Source organism: Rhamphochromis longiceps, linkage group LG23, assembly GCF_057381845.1.
Source record: "Rhamphochromis longiceps isolate RC_006_pf linkage group LG23, R_longiceps_female_GT1.1, whole genome shotgun sequence".
NCBI lineage: Eukaryota > Metazoa > Chordata > Actinopteri > Cichliformes > Cichlidae > Rhamphochromis > Rhamphochromis longiceps.
In genome coordinates, this window is record NC_140578.1 from 13,869,914 (window position 1) to 13,894,202 (window position 24,289).

The 24,289-nt window shown below is 40.3% G+C and overlaps 1 protein-coding gene across 2 annotated transcripts; it reads right to left on the reverse strand.

The window, feature by feature from the left end:
* Nucleotides 1-1,461: 1,461 nt before the first annotated feature.
* Nucleotides 1,462-24,287, reverse strand: espnla (espin like a). Of its 2 annotated transcripts, none has more exons than XM_085398168.1 (11): nucleotides 23,615-24,287; nucleotides 21,745-21,935; nucleotides 17,712-17,898; nucleotides 17,447-17,629; nucleotides 17,213-17,344; nucleotides 6,788-6,949; nucleotides 6,557-6,695; nucleotides 6,231-6,403; nucleotides 5,957-6,121; nucleotides 3,814-4,766; nucleotides 1,462-2,480 (listed from the first exon to the last, which is right to left on the reverse strand). In XM_085398168.1, the coding sequence occupies exons 1-11, from the start codon at nucleotides 23,906-23,908 to the stop codon at nucleotides 1,949-1,951; spliced, it is 3,111 nt and encodes a 1,036-aa protein (XP_085254294.1). In that variant the 5' UTR covers nucleotides 23,909-24,287; the 3' UTR covers nucleotides 1,462-1,948. The 2 variants fall into 2 exon arrangements, with proteins under 2 accessions (XP_085254294.1, XP_085254293.1); XM_085398167.1 differs by having other exon boundaries at nucleotides 6,557-6,698.
* Between the last annotated feature and the right edge of the window lie 2 nt (nucleotides 24,288-24,289).

The following is a 24,289-nucleotide window of genomic DNA, read 5'->3' on the forward strand; positions in this document are numbered from 1 at the left end:
ACGCTGTGCTGAAGTCAGATTCCAAACAACATGTATAGGACCTGCAGCTGCTGTTAAAGGCGCATATTTTGGATTTTCTTAACAGGCCTGGGAGCGGCAAAAGAGGACCAACAATTGGAAATGTGACAGCTGACAACTGAGTAACAATAATGCTGCCACAACTGTTCCTTGTTCAGGAGTTCAAGTGTGTGCTGTACGGTCATCTAGCACATTTTTATTTTCAAGCGGTCAGTTAATCCTGTTTTATCTTTTAACTGGCACTCGAAAGTTTGAGCACATTTCCCCTGTTTTAGCTTCACTTCACTGGCTGCCCATTTCTTTTAGGATTCATTTTAAAATTCTTTTATTTACTTTTAAAGCTCTCCATGGCCTAGCTCCATCTTATCTCTCTGAGCTGCTACAGCCTTATACACCCACCCGCTCTCTCAGGTCAGCTGATCAGCTGCTCCTGAAGATACCCAGGACTGGGCGTAAACTTAGAGGAGATCGTGCTTTTGCTGTAGCAGCTCCCAAACGGTGGAACGAGCTTCCTTTAGAGATTAGACAGGCCACTTCTTTATCTGTTTTTAAGTCACTCTTGAAAACCCACCTCTTTACCTTGGCCTTTGACACCACGTGAGATGTTGGTTTTTTATTTTTATTTTAGTTGTTTTTAGGTGATTCGATGCTGTTTTATCTTGTTTTTGCTTTAACATAGGGCTGTTTTAATTTTATGTCTTATGTGTTTTATTTATTTAATTTGCTGTTTTTTGTTATTCTATTGTTTTAACTTATTTTCTGTACAGCACTTTGTTCCTGTGCTGGGTATTTTAAAGTGCTTTATAAATAAAATTGGATTGGATTGGATTGGATTATCAAAGCCAGTGATGGTCCTCATTTACACAGAAAGTGTCCTATGAAGTCTGTGCCCTGACACATTGGGTTACAGCGTTAACAAGACAGGTCACTCTCAAATGATCATTTTTAAATGTGAAGAGACTTGTTTTACCAGAAATTTTGAAACATATTTGTGCCTAAACATAACCAGGCTACAAAACCAGAAGTAAAAAAAAAACAATTAAAACGCAAAACATGAATGAAATCAATGAAAAAGGGTCTCATTCCTCTCAAATGTGTCCGTTATTGGTGTGGCAGATTCAGTCTCACCTGGGATAACTTGTGCTTAACCGGTAAAAACAGTGGCATCTGAGAAAATGGCATGACTTTAAGCCCCGCAAATCTGTCTGCGAGCATAGACCCACCCACCTGGTGGTCAAACCTTGTGTTTACACGTAACCCAATCGGAAGAAACAAATATTGTTTGTTTAAGGATGAACTGAGGTGCATCACCAAGGCTCAAAACATGGTAAGTAAGAACTTTTCAAAGCTGTTCTAGGAGATTCCAGGTCCATGTTTTTATGAGTCTCAGAAACAAGAAAAAAACATTTAAAAAGTAAGATTTTTAATGAAGGATAAGATCAGTGAAATGAATATGAAAACAATGAAAATCAATTGAGCTCTGTTAAGATTTATTTGTAAGAATGTCAGAATTGGTTTCTCTCAGACCATGGATCACTCTGAGGCTTTGTTGCAAATATTTACCACAAAATGCTCTCTTAACAAAGAACTGAACAAAAACACTTTTAGCACTCTTTTTTAACAGGGCTGGGTATCGTCTGAAACTTGATGATATTGACAATTATTTGACTGAGTTTCAATACTATTACCACAGTACCTAAATATTCTACTCTTAAAAGCATATATATTTTTTATAAACAGTAAAAATAAATAACAAAATTATAATTCAGACAAAGAAATTTACGATGAAACATTAAGTAAACAAGACTTCCGACAATTAGGTTTAAGATATCTGTGCCAACTTTACTTCATAACTGATGATGGAAATGTTTAGTTCATTAATTAGTTTGATAGCCAGCCCCGATGTTATCTAAAAATATGACACAAGTGACTACTCGAAATCAAAAATCTCTGCCTCCTTCTCTTTCCAAAAAGCAAAACTACGGTCAATATATTTACAAATTTCTTCATTACTAAAACTGGAAATGTCAGTTCCAGTGTAGAGTGTCCCCTCATCTGGCGTAGGCGTCTGCACAATGACTTTAGGGACCTGTCTAACCTCTGGGAGGCTGTGTTTTACTGTTTCTGTAGCGCATTCAGGCTGACTCAAGGTATTCCCAAAGAACTTTATTTTAATGTCCTCGAAGCCGTCCTTCCACTCACGGTTCCCAGCCTCAATGTCCTGAATGACGTCCTTATGAAAGTCCCTGACCATCTCCCAGGGGAAGCTCCCCACATGGTCGAATACCTCGAAGCACAGAAGATGCCTCATTTTCCGTTCATCGACTGGCAGGTCCAGCTCCAAGATGTGAAAGTAGCCCAGCATGAAGAGATCTAGGGTCAGGTTGTCATACTCTACAGGAACACCATCCAGACGGGGTAAGAACTGCTCTGGCGAGTAGAGGGCTTTCTGCCTTTGGAGCCTGTTGATAACACTGCAGGTTACACAACAATGTATTTGACTATCTGTCATTCACCAAGCATGAACAAGGAGATACCATATGTCCATAGTTTACCAAGCCCAAAATTATGTAATTATGTAGCATTAATATAAATGTATTTTCTGAGTACTGGTACAAAACTTATAGACACTTATTGACATAATTTGCTTAGTGATTAATAAGGTATTCTAATTCTGATTTACTGTCCTATAAATGTCCTATAAATAAAAAAAAAAGCAGAATCCAAGCCTGATATTTGGTATTTATGTTGAAAAATATTTTTTATTTGGTTTCAGGCTTAAATTTAGTTTAAGTCGAGACAGGGGAAGGGATGGGAACCAAAGCCCCAGACCACCCTCTCCCCAGCTACCTTCTCCAGCTTATCCAGGCAATCAGTGAGACATTTCCAGGTCAGGGAGAATCACTCCAAAATTGTGTCAAAGGGCATCCCTAGCAAAGTCCAACACCTAACGGAAATGAGTCAGACTTATCGCCAGCAATGGGGCCATAAATCTGAAGAACCCTGAAAAAGGAAGAACCTCCAAGGGATATGTTTGACCGCCTTCTCCAAGCTCAGCTGGGAAAACCCCAATGTATCAGACTCCTTTCCCATCAGAGAGTTGACAATCCATGTCCCAAGAGCTAGTTTCAACAGGCACATTGCACCCAACCCCTATGGTATCTCTTGCAGCTGGTGAGCCCACAAGAAGGCTGGCCCATTTTGCCTCTTTGGCCCCTTAGGCTAATGCCTGGCCATTTGGTGTTCTCTCTCTCGAGCTTCGTTGCCAGGCCTGCCCAAGACAGAATCCCCCCCCCCCCCCCCCCCCCCACACACCCATTATACTTTGCTATATAACGTATAATAGGGTTATAATGAACCCCTCTGTAATTCTAGTTGCTAAATTAGCTTGGTTGCTTGAGCGTTAACCACACTTCTCGTGTATCATTTATACAGTATAAAGCTTCTTACAGCTGATCCCTTATTTACAAGGGGTCACCACAGATAATTTACAGATAATTTGAGTTGGCAAATCTTGACGATGCAACCCGCAACCCTAAAGGTATTTGTGTTTCCTCCTGATCTCAAACCAGTGACCTTTCGCATGTTGGGTAAATATATAAACATCTACTATGGAGGAACAGCATATATGCATTAAAAGAAAACAGATATTGTTCTTAACTCCATGATTCTGATGTGAGGTGAAAATTACAATATGATCTGACACACAAACATCCACGCAAATCTCTGATTAAGTTACTTAAAGATGTGAACAGTTTCAGTTTTCAATAGGAAGGGAAAGTCACCCCATCCTACCTTCTTATCTGCCTTGAAGGGACACTGGAAATCATATTTCTCCAGTTTCCCAGCATCTTGTTGACAGCACTTCTTTGCTTGAAGAAGTGTCCCAGGGAACTATTCATCATCTCTGACTGAGCACTCTCGATGCTACTCCTATGACCAGATCTGTCACCCATGTCTGGGTTTCCTCCACTTATCTTCCTCTCTGCTGCATCCTTGCTCTTCATTGCCACAGTGTAAGCAGATTTCTTCCAGTGGCCTAAAAACAGAACAACTATCCTCTCCTTTCTAAGACTAATGGTCTCTTGAACATCAGGAACATTTGTATCATAGTCAATACCAGAGTCACTGTTTTGATCTATTTCTGCAGCTGGATTCAGCCCTTTAACCTGCTTTCCTGACTCTGGGGCCTCAAACTGTGTGGAAGAGGTTAACATGTGAGCTTCTGAAGGTTCAGCTAACAACGACAAGTTCTGCGTTTCAAAATTTGACTTCAGAGTCCTCACAGACACTCCAAACTGATGGATTTCATCCTCGATCATCTCCCTGCGTCCCCTAGTGGAGTTCTTTCTGTCTGACGTCTGAGAAAACACTGTGATAAGCTCTGTATTGGGCATCTTGCAGTAGGGCTGGTCCGTCAGGTTGGTCATGAGTAGAGACATGCTCTTTACGATCCCCGAGATACGGCCGCACCACACAGGTAAGGGAACTTGATTTGTGAAGTTCCCAAACTGCGTGTTGACGGTGATGTTCACTATGGGGGCCGGCAGGATGTGCCTGAGCTCCTCAGCTAGACGAGCCAACTCCAACTCGTAGCCTTCACAGTTCCTCTGCAGGGAGACGTTGGCAATCTGCTGCTCCAGATAGATGAGATCACCCTCAGTCAGCAGCTCACCAGAGGGCCCCAGGATGGCATTGTGGGCTTGGGAGTACCTCCAGCTGACTTTGGCAAATCTGTTCCCGTTTTCCTGTAAAAGAAGAGGCAAACACCAGATAAACACGCAGGATGTAATTTTTACATTTTTTAAACATTTCAGAGGGTTTTGGCATGCAAGAAAAAGAGTAATGATACATTAAAACTGCAACACAGACCTCATCCAAACCTCAGAAATATGACTTGACTCACAATGTGCTATGTGTTCAGTGATTTGTTATGAGCAATTAAAAGTAAATGGGGACTGAATTTCCAAGTGTTTTTCAGATTTTCAGTAATGCAGATTTAGAGAAGCAACACAAAGAACGAGCTGCAATTTTTGCTTTTCTCATTATGTTTAGACTGTAACCATTTGTTTAGGGGAGGTTTTGTTTAAATTAGGCTTTACCTCAAATAGCAGACCTTACTACGGTTGATTATTATAGATTATTGTGGTGGTCATTTCTTGACTAAAAGCCGTTTTGTCTTTAATGCGAGAAAATAAAGCTTTCTCCACCCAGAAGTGGAGATAGCTTCTTTTGCTCAGCCAGCAGGCGGAAATTCAAAGTTGTCTGTCGATGAAGTTATTCATTTTATGTGCTCCATCTTTTCCAAGAAACACTCCAAATATTTTCCCAAATATTTGTTCATTTTTAAATGACTATTCCAAGAAACCAGAAAGGCCTTTGCCTTTGGGATTTAAATGTAAAAGAAATGGGGAAAGTGTGTGCACGAGTACCTACAAGTGTAACCCAACGGTTGGGTTACTTCCTGTTACAGAAGCTGAAATATTAAACACAACTTATACCAACCTATAACACAAAGGATTTTATAAAGAATCTAATACGTAAAGATCCACACAACATAATGACTGTTTTGCATGCAGTTGCATTCTGTATAATCTAAAAGGGCTTAGAAGTACCATTAGAAGCAAAAACTGACACTTTTTAAATACAGGACATACACTAAAGTGTTATCGACTAACTGTTTGATAAATTTTAAAAGGTTGGATTGGGGCTACAGTCTTTTGTTTCTACTTAAAAGCCAACAATTAAATGGCAATCAGGCTCATTTCCCTTTTCTCTGGAACTGCTAGTCTAAAAAGTCACATCAATCTTGGTTTACTCCCGAAATTCTCTGATTTAGTCCTACATGAAAAGCACCTTGAAGATCCGATTTGTACACAATGACTTCTTGATTAAAAGTACTAAATTGTGCCCTAATTCATCTCTCAGACAACATTACCTTTCTCCTCTGATCCTCCTCATCCAGCAGCCTGGCCTGCAGCTGTCTCACCATGACTTGCCTCTTCCATTCTGCTATGGGACAGCCTCTCTCATCATGGGTGGGCACCAGATAATCAATGTCTGACAGGTTGGCCTCCTCAGTAGGTAGGACCACCATCTTATTCTTCAGAGATACATGAAGCGGCAGAGTTCTAGCTATCAGCTTTTTATCCAAAGAAAGGAAGTGAATCTGATGACAGGATATTTAAAATAAGGAAGCCTAGAATACTTACCGCTTGTCCAGTGAAAACTCCCGATATTCCTGACTGTTTCAAAGATTTAATGGACTTCATGTCGCCAAGAAGTTTTCTTTCAGCCAGGAGGTTTGCATCAGGCAACATTGTCTTATCAGTACAGACAGTTCTCTCACTCCCAGCGGCCTTGGGTTGCTTGAAACATCTAATAACTGCAGTACAAGTCATGAGCAGTCATTTTCCCAGTCATTTTAAAGCAGATTAATATTTGAAATGACTCACTGTTACCATGAAATTGTGCAATAAATTTTTGCCTTGCTTTGCAATAAGAGCAATTAAATAAGCTGCACAGATGTTTCTCTCACCAGATGTTGTGATTTCAACCTGCTCTATTCTACTGACGGCAGTCCTCTGAGGCTGGGCAGGTGTAGATGAACCAGAAGGTAAAGAAGGTGCAAGCAGGGACTGAGGGCATCTTGCTTGTGGAGACTCCTCATTCTCATGCTGCTATTGTAAACAAATAAAAGGACTCACTGGCGTGCTCTAAGAAACCACAAAAAAAACAGAAAGCATCATAAAAACTAAACTGCGATTACCTTTAAACTGTCCATGTGTGAGTTACTGCTGTGACTGTCTGTGCATGTATCACTCAGGCTCCCGTAGTAGTCTTCCCTGCTGTGCGGCAACACCAGGGCTGGCTTTACTTTCACCTCCTCTGCTGGAGTGGGAACCTCAATGGGCTTATCTACACTGTAGGCCTGCAAACATTTAAAATATTTAGAATAAGACTTTACTGCACTTTACTGCACTATAATTATAATCACCTTGGAAAACGTGGAAACAGAGTGTGACAAAAAGAGGTAATAAGGATTAAAAAAAGGAAAAAAACGTGGAATAATAAAGAAGCATCTCCTATATTCAGTTTGAATAAATGATTTTTTAAAATTTATTCATAATTCAAAAAAGCAAAACAAACAAACAAACAAACAAACAGAAATAAGACAACAAACACCAAAGACAATCGAAAATTAACCGGCAATCTACAAACTTCAATATACGGGTTACTAAAAAAACAAAACACAAGTTCCTTCAACAAGGAAGCAGAATGATGCACAAACTTTACAAATACTTGTTTGTCCTTATACTTGCACTTACAGAACTGCAGCTTCCTTTAGCTGCTTTTGTACAATTATTTCATACTTGGAAGATATGTCACAACCACAAAATGATTCTCATTTGCAAGATGTTTTATTTACATCTGATCCATCCATCCATCCATCCGCTTATCCTTTTCAGGGTCGCGGGGGTCGCTGGAGCCTATCCCAGCTGTCATAGGGCGAGAGGCGGGGTACACCCTGGACAGGTCACCAGTCTGTGGCAGGGCCAACACACAGGGACCGACAACCATTCACAGTCACATTCACACCTAGTAGCAATTTGGATTATCCAATTAACCTATCCCCACAAGCTGCATGTCTTTGGACGGTGGGAGGAAGCCGGAGTACCCGGAGGGAACCCACGCAAACACGGGGGAGAACATGCAAACTCCACACAGACACTTGCTGTGCAGCAACAGTGCTAACCACCGTGCCAACGTGCTGCTCCACTATTTACATCTGATCTTTCTTCAAATTCTCTGAATGCTCCTTTTCTGTGGCTGTTTCTAAGTCCAGGTCCTCTTCACTTCTTTTGCCTATGGTGTGCCACAAGGCTCCTGTTTGGGGACTTTATTGTTTCTGCTGCTCCCTCTTCAGCACATTTTGATTACTGTTAAAGAAATTTCTTATCACTGCTGCATATATGGAATCCAGTTTTGTATCTCATTTAAGCCCCAGTCACACATCTTACATACGTGCTTTGACTCTATTAAAAACTGTAATGCAAATTCTAGTTCCCCTTGCCACTTTTGCTAATCAGGATCAGGAAGCTTGGTGTGACTGCTGTTTCAGCTTTTACCTTGCTTACCAAGTTGAGGTCTATTGTGTTATGCTCTGAATTGGGGATTGTTATTCATGCCTTCATTTCATTGCAATTGGATTGTTAGGATTTGAAATGACCCATCGTTACCGTTACCTCCTGCAGTTCTGCAGTTTTAGCTGTTCACATGTCACACCATGGTTAATTCTGCAGCACTGGTTCTCCACTGACTTTAGGATTTATTTTAAGATTCTGGTTATCAGATAACCGTTACATCCATACATCGCCAGCAGGTCCCTAGGATCAGGTGATTACGGCCTGCCAGCTAATAATTAAAGGAGACAGAGCTTTTGCAACAGTGACCCCTAGACTCTGAACCTCTTTCTGTCTGAGCCTGAGATCTGTGGACTCAGCTGTTTCTTTTAAAAAGTTTTAAAACTTGCTTTTGGGTAACTTTTTTGCATTTTGTTGTGAAGCCTTTGTGATTTTTAGCTTGACAGTGCTATCAATGGAATTATACATTACTTACAGGTCTAATGAACCCTGAATATTACAACTTGCTGGCCTTAATATGCTCCAAATTTCTTTTCAGCTGAAGCACACTTTTTCATGATTTTAAAATCCCTAAATGTTTAATGCATGTTTTGACTCAGGAAAGCCTCCATTCCTTTGTGTGTGCAATGGTTTCCAGAGCTGTCGTCGTTTCAAACGGCTCACAGTTTCTGAATAATGAAAAAAAAGTAAAGCAAAAAGCACACTGTGCTGCTTTTGGTTGTAATTTCCCATCAAAAGGAAACAAGTGAAGCAATATTGTTCAGCTTTACTGTCGATAAGAAGAGGGGGAAGGAGCGGGAAACTTCCAAAAGAGCTGCAGCTGTGTTTTCGGCACTTCCCTCCTGATGTATTTGATTTACTTATTTATGGCTCATAAATGCTGCTGGTTATAAGCAATGACTAAAGCTAAACACCGTGACGATAATTTTCTCCCATGAGCCATGCAAACGCCCTTAGATATTGAGTGAAAATGCTTTAAGAATTGTGAAAGACAGGAAAACATAGATGCTCTCTAGCTAAGCAATAAAGTATCAGCTCTGAAAATGACCCAAAAGTTCTGACCCTGATCACAGAGGAAGCACCAGTCAATCAGCGTCTCCAGCTAACCGATGTAGCTATTCGGCTGGATGCAGCTGTACGCTGGCCATTGTATTGAGCCTGTAATTATGAATCATGCTTACATGTGTGAGCATGAAACTGAGTTGAATAAAAAAGGAGAGGAGGACTATATGCTGGTTATTGATGCTATCATGTGAAAATACAACTATTGGACACACATGCTGACTTCTTTACAGCAAACAATTGTTTATGTACATTTTATTTACCTCTTCAGCTATGTTACTCTCAGGTTTAAACTAAAAAAGGTTGACTTTTGCAGCCATTTGACATCTGCCACTGCCCAGACTCCATGAATGACAACAGCGGCCTTTGATTGAAATTATTTTCCTACTTTTTAAAAAACCGAGATACATACGGAGTTTGATAAGTATTAATTTGAAATGACTGATGTTAATGTTAATAAAATAAGGCACGTGCTCAGTCAGAGTTCTATTTTAAACACTCACATTTTTGTCTTAGAAAATGATGAGGATCAAAGAAGTGCTTACTGCGTTATATCTTTCCTGTCATCTAAATCAGGTGACATCATGCCTGCTGTAAGATGATCCATTTTCAGAGACTTCTCTCTTCACCTCACCTGAACTGCTGCAGGTTTCCCACCATCACACTGAACTGCAGTTTGGTGGCCGTTGCATGACGTCACAAGTGCTTTTCATGCAACGAGCCTGGTTTGTCTAGTTACGTGTGACCTCATTATGGAGTAAGATTTCGTTTGAGCGAACACCACAGAAACAGATGAAAAGAGATCTCCATCAAGGAGGTTATGTGATTGGTTCAGATTGCCTGACTTAAAAAGTTACACACAGAACTTTTGCATGAGAAGTTTAATAGAAATGGAGCTTTGCCCAACTTAGAAGTAATTCACTTTTGGAGTTGATCTCGATCCAGGAATTTTTGCAAGGATTTTTTTAATATTGCGAAATGAGACAAAATTGTACTTTCTGCATCATATCTTCACAAACACGTACCAACATACACATTTTAGTGTGGATTGTCCTTCTACACTTGACCCTGTGTGTACACTGAGCCATCTTAATTTCACCTCACATTTGCTGTGCTCGTTTTGCTTTATTGAATTTGTTGACCTATGTTACATGGAGATGGCTCTCTGTGCCTGCTTGGGGTCTTTGTTTCTATTCTGGCTTCCTCCCACAGTCCGGAGACAGGCGTGTTCAGTCAGGTTGCTGATTCTAAACTGGCCGTAGGTAGGTATGAATGTAATGTATGGCTGCTTTTCCCCAAGTGACAGCTGGGATAGGATTCAGTGCCACACGAGCCCCCTGAACTGGAAAAACTGTTAAAAAAGGACATTATTTTATTTTGTTTTAGGTTCTTTTTTTTGTAATTTTTCAACTTTTAAGATAGATAAAAGTATATCTTAAACTGAAAGAGGAAAAGCTGGGGGAAATGGCCTTGATGTTCACAACAAAATGACACCAACTGGATCCAGGGACTCGATTCATCCATGATGTGGAGGGAAGCTATGCAGTCTCAGACTGCTTTTGTTATTACTTCTGTGTGATAGTTGTGTGTAAAGTACGACTGTAGTCTTTAATCTTAATTTACAGGAGTACATCAAACCAACCACAGAGAGGACATAATTTCTTCTCTTTGTTAGTATAGTCAAATCTTACATTTACAACAGTTTCCATTCATCATTTGTAGATAGGGGAAAAGATGATTTTCAGGTGTGTTTTTTCTTTCAGTTTGTTCTTAAATCATACACTATTTGGACAAAAGTACTGGGGACCTATGCTACATCACCTCCATTACCCCTGCAGGAACTCTTTGTACACTGTTTTTATGCTGACATTAATGCCAGAGGAGGTTTGGAAGTCTGGAGCTCTGCAGTTATTGAGTCAGAAGAGCACTGGCAACTTTTACTCTCTATGTGCCTCAGCACAATTACAGCACCATGCTTGAATTCAGTGAGCTCTTTACAAAGATCCAAATGTTTGTACAGGCAGATTGGATGGCTGCGTGCTTGATTTTATACACCTGTGGCAATGCGACTGAATTCAAAGATTAAGAGGTGTGGCTCAATACTTTTGTCCATAATACAAACTACTTAACAGGTAAATATGTCAAGTTTAGGCACAAACAGGAAATCCCAGATTACAGCAGGTTTTGGGAGCCTTTAAAGTATTAAAAATGTAGATTCAGGCGGTGTAACCAGTCACACGAGATGATTTCAATATGGGAGCAGGTTCTGTGCCAGAAAGTGTCAAAAGTGTCAATTGTTTTAGGTTAAATATGGTTGTTGTTGTTGTTGTTGTTGTTGTTGTTGTTGTTTTTTGTTGTTTTTTACAGGCTATCAAGGATATAAGTCTGCTAGGTTTTTAATTAGAATAAAAAAGGAAGTTTCTGATTATGATGAACAAATGAGCACATGAAACATTTCACAGCCTGAAGACTCGCACCAAACCAAAGAAGAAAACAAGCACATGCACGGCTGAATAGGTGGCAGCATTTCACACCGCTCCAGGCAGGCTGTCGGATGTATGGAAGCATTTAGGTCGCCTTTAATGAACCTGCATTGTCCTAATGCACTCCATACAGAATACATATCAAATTCACCTCTCAGAGGACATTATTAGTAGCCAAAACTTCAAAGCCAGGCCTAATATGCTGCTGCACGCTGTTGTGCGTTACGTCCATGAGGTGGTCCGTGCCATTTCCTCTCACGCGGCACTTTGATGTCGAGCAACACGAAATATGCTGTGACACAGCTCGGGCGGAGGAATAATCTTCCCAGAAGTTGTGCAATCCATAAATAGATAAACAACAAGCGGGCTGGGAAATGGGAAGGGGGAGCCCGATTCCTTTGTGACCTTTTTCGTAACAGTTCAGTGTCCTAAAAACTACGATGAACCCTGCATGTGTGTGTTTAATTAGATGCAGTGGCCAGAGAGCATTTGGTTTTCATCACTCCCCCATCACTACTGCCACGCATATTCAGATAGCCTAACCCTGCTTTTGGCCTGGATCTGCTCTCCTTTTTGTCGAAGACCACAAAGGCTCTGATCGCTACAGATTAGGAGCCAGGGAGTTAAGAAACAGCTACTCAATGCTGTCTCATTGTCAGACATGCAGCTCCAGTAATCTGCAGTCCCTGTGGGTCGAACCACGGGAGAGTTTAATTATTTCAGAAACACAGTTTGTGTTTAAGAAACATGTCTTGTAATTCTGCACTCTAGAATCAATCATTCAAACAACCTGCTTCCACGTGAAATATTCACAGTGATAAATTGCAACAGGGAATGTATACAGCGGCTGCACATTATACACAGACCGCTATAGTGTAAATACATGTCCACTCACATGGCAATATACTCTCAGGTTTCCTCCATGGAGGTAAATGCTTGCGAGACTACCAACTGACAGATATACTGTTTTTGGGAACATCTACAGCATTTTCTTTTTTTTTTGCATCTGCTGCAGCTACAAAAGTAATAACTGAAAGTATTTGTCTACTTAGTGCTGAAATATTGTAACTACTATTGGACATGTCTGGAAACTGCAAGATTAAAGAAAACACATCCAATTTGCAAAAATCAACAATGACAAAATAAAGTAAGGTCATGAGCCTGGAGCGTTACTCATGCCTAACCGTAACAGGCTATAACTGATCAGAAAATAGGCAAAATGCTGCCAAAACATCTGCCAGTTCGGGCCTCTCAAACGGAACATACAAAACTTTCCATTCATTTCACAAAATTAATTACTCAGCCTGTCCGCTCACTTTCCTTCAGCTCAAAGAAAAATAAGGCGCGAGTATAAAAACAAGAAAGAGAGCTTATAATATGGTGAGGGACAATGCTCATTAATTAACGACCACTTGGGTCCATCGTGTAAATGTGCCCAAATTTAACTACAGAGGCTTTTCAACTGTAGTTCCTGGCACAGAGCAACAAAGACAGAAGCACATAACATTAAAGATCACCACTCATACAGTTTACACGCACAAACAAAATCACATGAGCACAATAAAAAAAACGATTGCACTTTGACAAACAGACCAAACTAAAACTCACCGACCTTGACCTCGAGCAGTTCTCTCGGCGCACACTTCGTGGTATGACTCACACCGACTTGTGCAGCCAGGTATTGGGGCGTGCTATCTTAAGATCACCGTCCACTTGTTTGACACCATCATCAGCGTCTCTTAACAGTGGCCAAGGGCCGCCAGGTAATAAACAATAAACTCTGATCGGAGAATGCTGTTAATAATTGAGGGACCGGATAGGATGGCCGGTAATGTCACTAATGCATTGACAAACCAGCGGTCATGCTGTTACACGCAGGGAGGTATCAGCGGAAGACTTGTCAAAGCACCTGGAGCAGAGACATGCGTGTGGGTAATCAGGTGATTTTGTTTTTCCACCTGGGACGATTGAATAGAAGAGCTCATTCATCAATCAAAAATGCTCCCACCCGAACCCCTCAGACTCAGCCGACTTTCCTCTGTACAACAGCTTCATTATATTTCAAAGTATCACACGTGAACACAGATATGACTCCATTAGAAAATTATTTTGACTCAGAAGGAATAGAAGGTGAACATGGTATCAAAATGTAGGGAAAGAATTCGACCTTTCATGTGCTGTAACTTGGTCATCACAATACGACACCATATATAGAAGTTTACATCACAGACATAAAACTGATGCAGTTTATAGAACTTCTAATTGGAATTGGTTTTGCCTTTTTTCTACTTAATGTTGCGTTTTTCTTTCTCTCACTTTAAATTGGGTTCAAAGATACTACTTAGTTAAAACATAGACCTTCACATCAGTAACCAATCACACTGAAAGAAGTTGGGAGTGACGGACCAATCATATCGATCTCATAGTCAAAAAAGGGATATAACAAAACAACAATATTTTACACTCTGGCACTATGATGCCGTCCTTCTCTAAGGGGTATCAGGCCCTCCAAACTTTGAGAACCACTGCTCTGAAGGCGCCCGTGGACCCAAAACTAGCCAGCAAAATGTCCCATACAGCACCTTTTATAGCGTATATGAAAGCGCACATAAAACTGAAAAATAAATTCAGGGTTCAAAATTTTTTTGCAGTCTAAAACCAGATATATAATAGCAAAAGAAAGTCATGATACACTGGATATAATGAGTGATACACTTTATACTGACAAAAGGTATTGGGCCACACCTCTTTAGCCCATTGATGTATAAAATGAAGCACCTGGTAATGTACTCTGGCTTTACAAATAAGAACCATAGCAGTTCAGCCATGAAGTGTCAGACCATGTGAGTCACAGAGCGAGGTTTGAGATTTAGTAACTGCAGTGCTCCAAACTATCTCTGACCATTAACATCAGAACAAAAACTGTGCACCAGGAGCTTCGTTGCATGTACTTCCATGACTGAGCTGCTCCGGTAGGTTAAATGTGTTCAGCACTTTGTCCATATAGTCCATATTTTATAGAGCTGTAAAATATCTCTGCACTAGTTTCCTAATAAATATCACATTTTGCACCCAAACATTATGAGTCGGACAGACTCACAGCTCTGTTGTGCAAGAGGATAAAGTGATGTGATGAGCCCAACAAAATTCATTAAATTCTCTTTAAAGTTATTAGATTACATGTGTTTTATTTCTCAAAAGAAATGTCAAACTTTAGACGTGTGTCTTAAAAACCAAAGTGATGACTGATGAATGCTCTTTCCAAGGTTTCTAAAAATAACAAAAATCTCAAACACCAGTATCTTTGGCCTGATCGCTCTGTGTATGTGCACGCGCGTGTGCGTGCGAAGTAAACCTCACACCGCACACTGTTTATTTGATTGCAGCTGTTGCTGAGATGCGAGATGAGGGAAGAGTAGATGACAGCGCTGAACGAGTCTGACCTCGCTGTGAGTGATCCAAACATGGCAGCGAGTCCAGATCTGCAGCGGTCACTGTCCCGCTACATTCAGGTCACTTCTCGGAAATGAGATTATCCAACTGACACTTAAGAACCGATGAAACCCGCGATCTACGTTACAAACGTAAAACACCTCCAGAAATGTAATTAAGGCACGTCTACCTGCACACCTTATCTCTGCCACAGCTGGATTTAAATCATTACATATTCTATCCTGTAAATGTTATAAAGATTTAAATCGAGTGACTGTTTGGTCGGTTGTCTGTCAGATGACCTTTTACTTCACACTGAGTCTCTGTTAGTGTATCCAATTCATAAAGTGCCAAGAAACACGATATACCATTCAGTCTGCTACCATCATTACGCAGCATCCAGAGGTGACAATCATAGCACTTCCAAGCCTCTTGGAAAAAAACATGACTGACAGTCAAATGTGTGTTTGATGCCAATGACATCCTGCTCTCCAGCTCCACAAAGGGATAGAGTTGCCGGCTCCAGGCATCAGAATGGTGAAAACGCTGAAACTTAAGCTTGTGGATCCCATAACGGGCTCAGCATTTTCACCCGCGGGCCCTCCACCTGAGCCGCTGGAGAGAAGTAACTGATAGGCCCTTAGTTGGCGGTGGCTCGGGCTGTGTCGGACGCCACAGCAGCCCTGCGCTAATTAGCTTCCCTTTGTTCATGGGAGGATTATTTCTTAAGAGGAGCTCGGCAGTCACGCCTCACTACTTCCCTATCATCATCCTCTTCATGTATGAGTGCTGCTCTTCTCCGCTGACTTATTCATGGATCCTATTGGCCGACAGCTAGTGGAGTTTACTCAAACTATGATAAGATCCTATCATACTGATGTTCAGAACTGGTTATAGAAGAAGACGAGATCTCGATTTCAGACACTTTTGACACTTAAGAGTCGGTCTAAAATTGATTTGGATTCGGTTTAAGCAGCACTTCAAATGGATATCCTCTGTCCTTTCTTATTTGAGAACTTTCATTCAGGTTTCAGAGCTCTCCACAGTACAGAAACAGCTTTAGTAAAGGTTACAAAGGATCTTCTTAAGCTTTCTTCCACAGCGTGTTTTTGTCCTGTCTTCCTCCCCTCACCCAAACCAGTCATAGCAGATAGCCACCCTGCTCTGAGCCTGGTTCTGCTGGAAATTTCTTCTTGTAAAAAGGGAGTTTTTTCCCTTCTCACTGTCACCAAAGCACTTGCTCCTAGGGGGTCATATAATTGTTTAGTTTTCTCTTTTTTTCTTTCTGTTATTATATATTTATATTATATACATACCGTACAATATAAAGAACCTTGGGGCAAGTGTTGTTGTGATTTGGCACTGTATAAATAAAACTGAATTAAAATGAATTGTGAATTACAGAATGCAAATTAAAAGCTATGAAATTTCAGCCTACTCATGTGACGTTATGAGTCAGTAACTCAAATTGTTCTTGTCTTCATGAAATATGCCAAAGTTATTTGAAAAAAATCACCTGATTCTGTGCATGTCAGGAGGAATGACTTACATCACAGTATTCTGAGTTGATTAACCCTAATGCAGGTAAGTGCTTCCTGCAGTGACGTCTGACTTGAACAGGCAACACCAGCAAAAACAAGGTGTCAGCTCTAAAATATTGATCAATCGCATTGAGGAGTGCGCTGCATTCCACACGAACCAAAAGAGCTAGCCTGACAGACTCATCTGTGGAAAACAAAGAAAGAAGAATACCCCCCCCCCCCCCCCCGCCACAGTACTCACGCCATCATCTCCTGTAATGCCCTAAAGCCTTCATCCTCCACTTTCTCAGACCTCTTGAACTGAGAGCAATGTAATCAGGTTGAGTGGAAGAGAACAGCTCAGGAGAATGATAGGCTTGACCTGAATGAAATACATGTTACAAATTAAGAAAATGATTCACTGAGCTTCCAAGATCTTCCAGATGTTTGACCGTACTCGAGCTTTGATTTTCATGCCAAGGCAAACAAAGAGAGGAAACAAACAAGGGAAAACGTGCAAAATAAAATATACTGCAGGTGACAAACATCTTACGTTTCTCTCCATGGCACGGAGATATCTGGCACATTCAGCGTGTCCGTTGTACTCTGCCAAATCTGCTGCTGTGAACCCATCAATATCTTGATCTGAGGGGTTGGCTTGATGGGCCAGCAGGATCTTACAGCACTGAGAGATCAAACGAGACAAGTTTTATTAATACAATTGAGTTTATTCAGGCATAACACAAAACATAAGATATAAAAAATGTGGAAAAAAGTTAGCTCTGACCTCCAGCTCTCCATTCTCTGCAGCATCATGAAGTGGGGTCCCTCCCCAGTAATCTTTCATGACCTTTGAACCCATGTGTAGTAGCTTCTCCAAGATGCAATAGTGTCCCCTGCTGGCAGCAAAGTGCAGAGCAGTTGCTCCATCTATGTCCTGACAGGACAGGTTGATATCAGTGCAGGTCACCTGTTCAGAGTTAATTAAATACGGATCAAAGAAAGCATCAAATGTAAAAAACAGCTTCATAGATTTATGCTTCTTCACTTACCAGCCACAACGCCACAGTTTGGTGGCCCATGTGAGCAGCAGCATGCAGGCAGGTCATGCCATCATAGGCCCTCAGGTGCACATCAGCCCTGCAGTCCTTCACAAGGTACTCGACAACATGCAGGTGCCCTTCTTGGCAGGCCAGGTACAGCGGAGTAGCACCGGTAGCCGTCTGGTGGTTCACACACCTGTGCACAAACAGGTGATGGAGGTTAGCCATTAAAAAAATATATGAGCACAGGCAGATTTAAGAAGTTAAAAAGAGATATTCCACTACAGATCCAACACTTCAGGCCATGGAAATAACCAGTCTCTTTAAAAATATGCACCAAAGCCTTCTCTTGTTTGTTGGTATAGCAAATTTAACCACTGTCAGTGATTAAAACTAAGGACATATCCTTTTTATTTTTATTTTAACAGTTCATTTTTGTCTCTTTTATAAGTCTAGTTCCAATTTTTGTTCCGGTTAACAAATCATTTTGTTGTATCGTATTAGTTAGAGTTACCACAGTTACTCAGATCCATTAATAAAATACCTGAAAAAACCTACAGTGCTTTTTCCACTAAAATATCAGAGTTGTACCGTTTCAGCTTTTTTAACTGTGAGCATTTTCTCATTAAACATACAAGTTAAATAGAGTTTATGGCTTATAATTTCATCTGTTTTTATTTTTATTTGGTTTAAATTGTTTCTTTCTTTTCAGTTCAGTTTCAATTAGTTCAAAGATACATATAGGTTTGCTTATTTCATTATAGTTGCTATTGTTAAAAATGTTTTGTTAGTAGTTAAGTTAGAAATTGTTATAATGTGTAAGGTTTTTGTAAAGAGAGAAAAATCTGGTATTCATGGCCAACATGGTCTGATGTGTTCTAACAGAGCAATATCTTAATGAAATATGAAAGCACAGATAATTGAAGTATGTTTTTAATTCTGGAAATGATTAAATAAATATTTAGTTGCTGAATGTGGGTAAAACATATTAAAAATAACACCAAAAATAATGAGCACACCATGCGTGTATCTATGGATACACATCACACTGGACATCGATGTGGAAATTATGCAAAAATCTAATATAAGCAATAATGTTAAATTATGTCACAGGGGAAATTTCTTCTTTAATTTAAATCTTTTTTGGTCCTCAAAGCAGCGTTTCCACTGGTGTGCACACGGCTCTTTAACAACTGCAGGCCGAATGTGATGGACAACATGTAGCCATGTATTATTCACAGGTCACTGATGGTTACTTGTGATGCTCTAAACTCTGCCATGCATCATGCAAATTACAGTCAGACTCTATTGTAACAAGAGTATAAGGCAGGAAGAGCCACACGCGCCATTATCTGTGCCGCTGTCTCGGGTTTAGGAGATGGAAAAGTTTCATTGGAGGAAGAAGTGAGGGCTGGTGCTTATGTTTACTTACTTGTTCCTTTTGATGAGCGCAACCCAATACCGTACATCCTTTAATCATCTCAGATGTCTGTAAATGTGACCTCATGCCATAATCGAAAAAGTTATGCTCATTAAGAATTGCAGATGACTGAACTAACTTTTGTATTAGAACCTGTTTCCCTGTGTTATCATGTGTAATTCTATTTTTGTCATTTAGAGTGGTAAAGACTTTTTTTTCTATACTTGACCTTTTGTCCTTTAGCATCTGTATGAACAGGGATAAAACTGTGCAGGTAAAGAGTGGCTGCTGACAATATCACGAGCTTGGTCAAAATCTCCTGAACTTCAAACAAACATCAAACTTGACCAGATGATGGCAGAAAAGTCACCAAAGCGTTTTGGACTGACCCTCCAGCACCTTTGAGGATAATTCTGTGGGGATGCAGACAACAAATGTCGGTGTCATGGTGGCAGTAGAGGAAAAGCCAGACCAACAGCAGTTGCAGTCATAATCTGGGGACTACGAATTTCTGCACCAACTTTATTACGCTGAAGAGAAATAACAGCGCAATAGTAGTAATAATAATAATACTTTTTATCCAGTAATTTGCTGTTACTTTGTTTTCTGGTGACACAGATATTTATTGATAAGATTTTTTTAAGGGTTTGGAAGTGAGTCAGTGTAAGATCAAGTGGGACATCACTCTTAAATAGGGGTTGTTTTTTGATTATCGATTTATCGATTTATATCGATTCTAGCTTGGATAACGTGATATCGATTCATTAAAATCCTGAATCGATTTTTTTATTATAAATTTATTTTGCCTGAAACGCCAGAATCTCAGGTTACAAGTCACAAAATTTCAACCACCACCAAACAGCTAAAACAGTAAATGAGAGCAGGTACACGGATTCTGCACAAAGACGTAAACACAAAGCGTGGACGCACTAACTAATCAGTGAGATGTCGCTTTTCTCACCCGACGGCACGGACACGGTCGCGGCTGAAAGCTGACAGCTCGCTGATTCTGATGTTTCAGCAGGTATGCGCTTTGTGTTTACCTCCTTTTTGCACTGATTCTGAAGCTGCAGGTTTTATCCCTCTCCAAACAATATTGACTGAACCAGCAGCAAAATTTCCCAGATTCAAATTGAATCGATTTGAATCAAATTGAATCGAATCGATTCGGAACCTTGTGAATCAGAATTGAATCGATTCTAGAAATCAGTGACGATACCCAGCCCTACTCTACAAAGTAAGTTCTTAAAAGAACTAATCTGCCATCTAGGGCTGCAGTGAAACAGTAAAAAATATACCTAAAATCACCTTTGTCTTATCCCATTACCTTGGTCTCAACTGATAACATATCATGAGGTGAAAAAAAGATGCGATTTTAGGGAGGAGAATTTATCTATAGAAAAGAGAACAGCAGTTCTCAGAGAACTATACTTACAGCAGACTGCTAAATAATGTGATTGTGGATGTTGCGGACATGCATCTGAAAGTACAACATCGTGAAGAAGTTCATTGTAGATTCTTTACCCAGCATGCTCTTAAGGTGTCCTTCATGTGTTGTTTCATGCAGGTTAAATAAATGGGGATGGGCAGTGAAAAATATAACTTCACTGCTAAGGACAAAAAAGAAGAAACTTTACAAACTGAAATGAAATGTTTGACGGATTGAGATTAGTTGCTCATAATGTCTACAAATACTTTATCTTCCTAATGGAGGCATGATCCAAGCTAACGCCCGCCTTTTTTAGGCTCTGTACCCAAGTGCTGTTAGGACTCCTTATGGGTAGTTCTGTGCATAAAGAAAATCCTTCATGCATTGCTGTGTAGTTGCTGTGTAGTTAACAGTTGGTCAATGCTGGACAGTTTAAGCTCTAGTTGTAAAGGTAACCAACGCTGTCACATGTCAATCAGCGTTATCCTTCACTTCCACTGGAAGCTGCATCACTCAAAACTGAAAAACGTTTAACTTAGGACTCGCTCACTTTATGACTGTTGTTCCACGGTCTCTGGCAATCGTATAACCGCTAATCTCGTTTTATGTGGATGGTATGCTTATAGATCTGTGGTGATCGCTCAGTGGCAAAGAGAAGTAGTGTTTTCAATGCTTTAAAAGAGCAAAAGTTTCTAAATTTAATACCTGCCTGATAGAAGAATGAGTCTGAAACACCACTTTTTAAACTTGCACTTAATCAGTGCTTAAGAACTTCCAATAGCAGCGGCTCAGGTGCTATTATGCTTTGTTTGGGTCCGTCAGTTACTATAGTGCCATGGAAAATAAAGCAGATCAGAAGTATCATCAAAAATTATTCTAAAGTATAACATTTCTAACTTTTAAATTTTTAACATTTTAAGTTTCTTCCTAACAGCGCTACTTGAAGTTTCACAAACTTGCAACTCTTTGCACATACTTCCAAAAACAAAATACTTACTAAACTTACTTACTAAAAACAAATGGAAAAATGGAAACGCAAAGTCAGTTAATATTAATCTAGTAAGAGGGTCCAATTCGGCCCACTGGATGGCTTTGAAAAGTGTGGATGCAGATGATTATCTTTGTACAAACATCCTCAGGCAGGCAAACAGAGCCTGTAATATTAGGAAGTGAAATTAGGGCTGTGAACTCACCCAGGTGCTTCCTGAATGAGCAGTTTCAGACAGGTGAGGTCCCCGTTGGCTGCGGCGTAGTGAGCAGGCACAGCTCCACAGTTTGTCTCCACCTTGGCCACACCGCCAACAGAAAGCAGCCACTTAATGACCTCCACACAACTGAACCGAGCCGCGAGGTGAAGGGCCGTGGCACCGGCAGCATCTCTATCCTGGAAACATTCGCAGAGATCTGATGTGGACAAAACTGAAAACCTGCTCCTCTACAGGCTCAGGGGAGGTAAATGATTTTTGATTATCATTTTAGCAACAGATTAAAAAAAATGAAGTAACATAAAACAAGTAAAGAGTAATTGTGTGTGCACAGGTTCTCAGTCATTCAGGTCATAGTAGCCTAAGTCCCTTACTTTCCGAGCTCCTTAGACTGAACCGTAAATGCTTTCTGTTTTTTATACGAAAAGCTGCAGGAGAGATTCTTATCTAAGAGATTTCCGATAATCAGTAAGTAAAATAGAAGCTTAAAAATCTGATCTTGCACATTCAGTTTTGAAAAACAATGTAAATAAACTTTACTCTGCTTCTACTCTGTTATACTTCCTGCAACCATCTGGGCATAATTACTGGACATGTGATACATTACCATAATGGATGTCAGCTAAGTCAAAACCATATGATGTAATCAGTCAGTAATACATCAGAATAGGTTTAAGCTTTTAGAGAATTTTTTAAACTACTTTAACTACTGTAATTAATTCCTTTCCCTATGCTGTTACTGTTATTACTTTTTTTCCTTTATTTTTCGACCCTCAAGGAACAAAATGATTTTAATAGCTAAAATAACCAAGTGGAGTCATTAAGAGTATGTTTTTAATGTGTGTTTATTATTCCTATTCTGCTTCTTTTGCATATAACAGATATTCTAAAGTCTTCTAATTCCATTAATTATAGTTTTCAGTTATTGCCTTCAGACTATCCTTGTATGTTACGTCTTCTAAAATACATTTAACCAAATTTTAGATGAATTGATGACCATGTAATACTTTAAAAAACAACAACTAACAATTAAATCATCATAGTTCTTTTTCATCCTTTGTTACTTTCACGTTTGTTTTAAACAAAATCTGAAATTTGGAATAGTGGAATACTGAAAACATTTAGCTTACTGAAATACCTGAAAAACAGAACTCTCAAATCTTTAATGAATAAGATGATGATGTATTTCTCACATTTTGCAATCGCCTTTTACAGAATTTAACTAAAACTTTCACCACCAGGGGGCAGAGTTTGTTTTTCCAATGGCTGTTATTTATTTATTTTTATCAGTTTCTGCATCTTTGCTGCTATTCTTTTAACTTCTGACACTTCTTTTTAGCCTTATTCTTAATTTATCAGGAGGTTTCCTTTCCTTTCCTTTGCAGGAAGTGACTTAGTGACTTACCTACTAAAATAAAGGTTCGAATGACATACTTCCACTATCTTGTGGTAAAAATTGGTATTACACACTAGTACAGTCCGGCCCTTATTCCACTTCAGCTGATATCTCTTTAAATTGTGTTTTAATCATTTACAATGTAATAATTTGTTAATTTATCATAACTCTGTAATGCCAAGTGAGTTTTTGAGAACTCTACATCATCACTGTGATTTTCCCCCAAAAAACTTTTAATAAATGTAATTTATCAAAAGGTTCAATAAACACTGCAGTTTAAAAAAAAAGAATTTTCTAACAATTACTTCTTGGTTTAGCCTTTACAGGTGTAACTACCTGCGAAAGGAATACATTAATAAATGTACTCAAGCCAGTGGAAGTCAAGTTAATTCCTTAAGTTCTCAGGATGGGTTTCACTCTCTAACTTTTTGTGCCAAGATTCCTATGAGTGGATATATTTACCTCAATGTTGCAGCCTCCTTCTTGCACAAGCCACTGCAGCTCCCGGATGTTGCCAGTAGCTGCAGCATCATGTGCTGGTGTGGCCTTGTTCGAGGCCCGGGGATCAGCACCCAGCCCAAGCTCGCTCACCAGGAACTGCAGGCAGTCCAGGCGTCCACACCTGGCTGCGTGGTGCACCGGGCCAGCACCCTGAGCATCAGTGATGCCTGGAGAGAGGTGACCAGAAGAGGCGAGCTCCTTCAGGGCTGCGAGATCTCCCGCTCGAGCTGCCTGGATGGTCCGATGAAGCACCATGCCTCGCTGCTATCAGTGGGTTATGGCACAGGCTGAACAAGCTCCCTGGAGCTCTTTCCCTTCCAGTAAAACACCATCTCACACGCACAAAGTCCCACACAACAACAAAAAAGCCCTCGTGTACTCGTTGGCTCCTCCTGAGCCGGGAAAGCGACACTCGAGCGGGAGCCAGCTGGCCAGCATAGCTGTTGGGGAGAGAGGAGGGGGTCAGAGCCGGTGAGAAAGAAAGGTAATGAAAGACGGGTGGAGGCGCAGCACTCGTGGCCTCCTGCTCTCTCTTTGAGTGGCAGTGACCATATGCTGGCACATGCACACACACTTCACTGGAGATGGGGGAGCTGAGGCAGCACGGAAACTTAAGTAATGGGAGAAGTCCGAGCC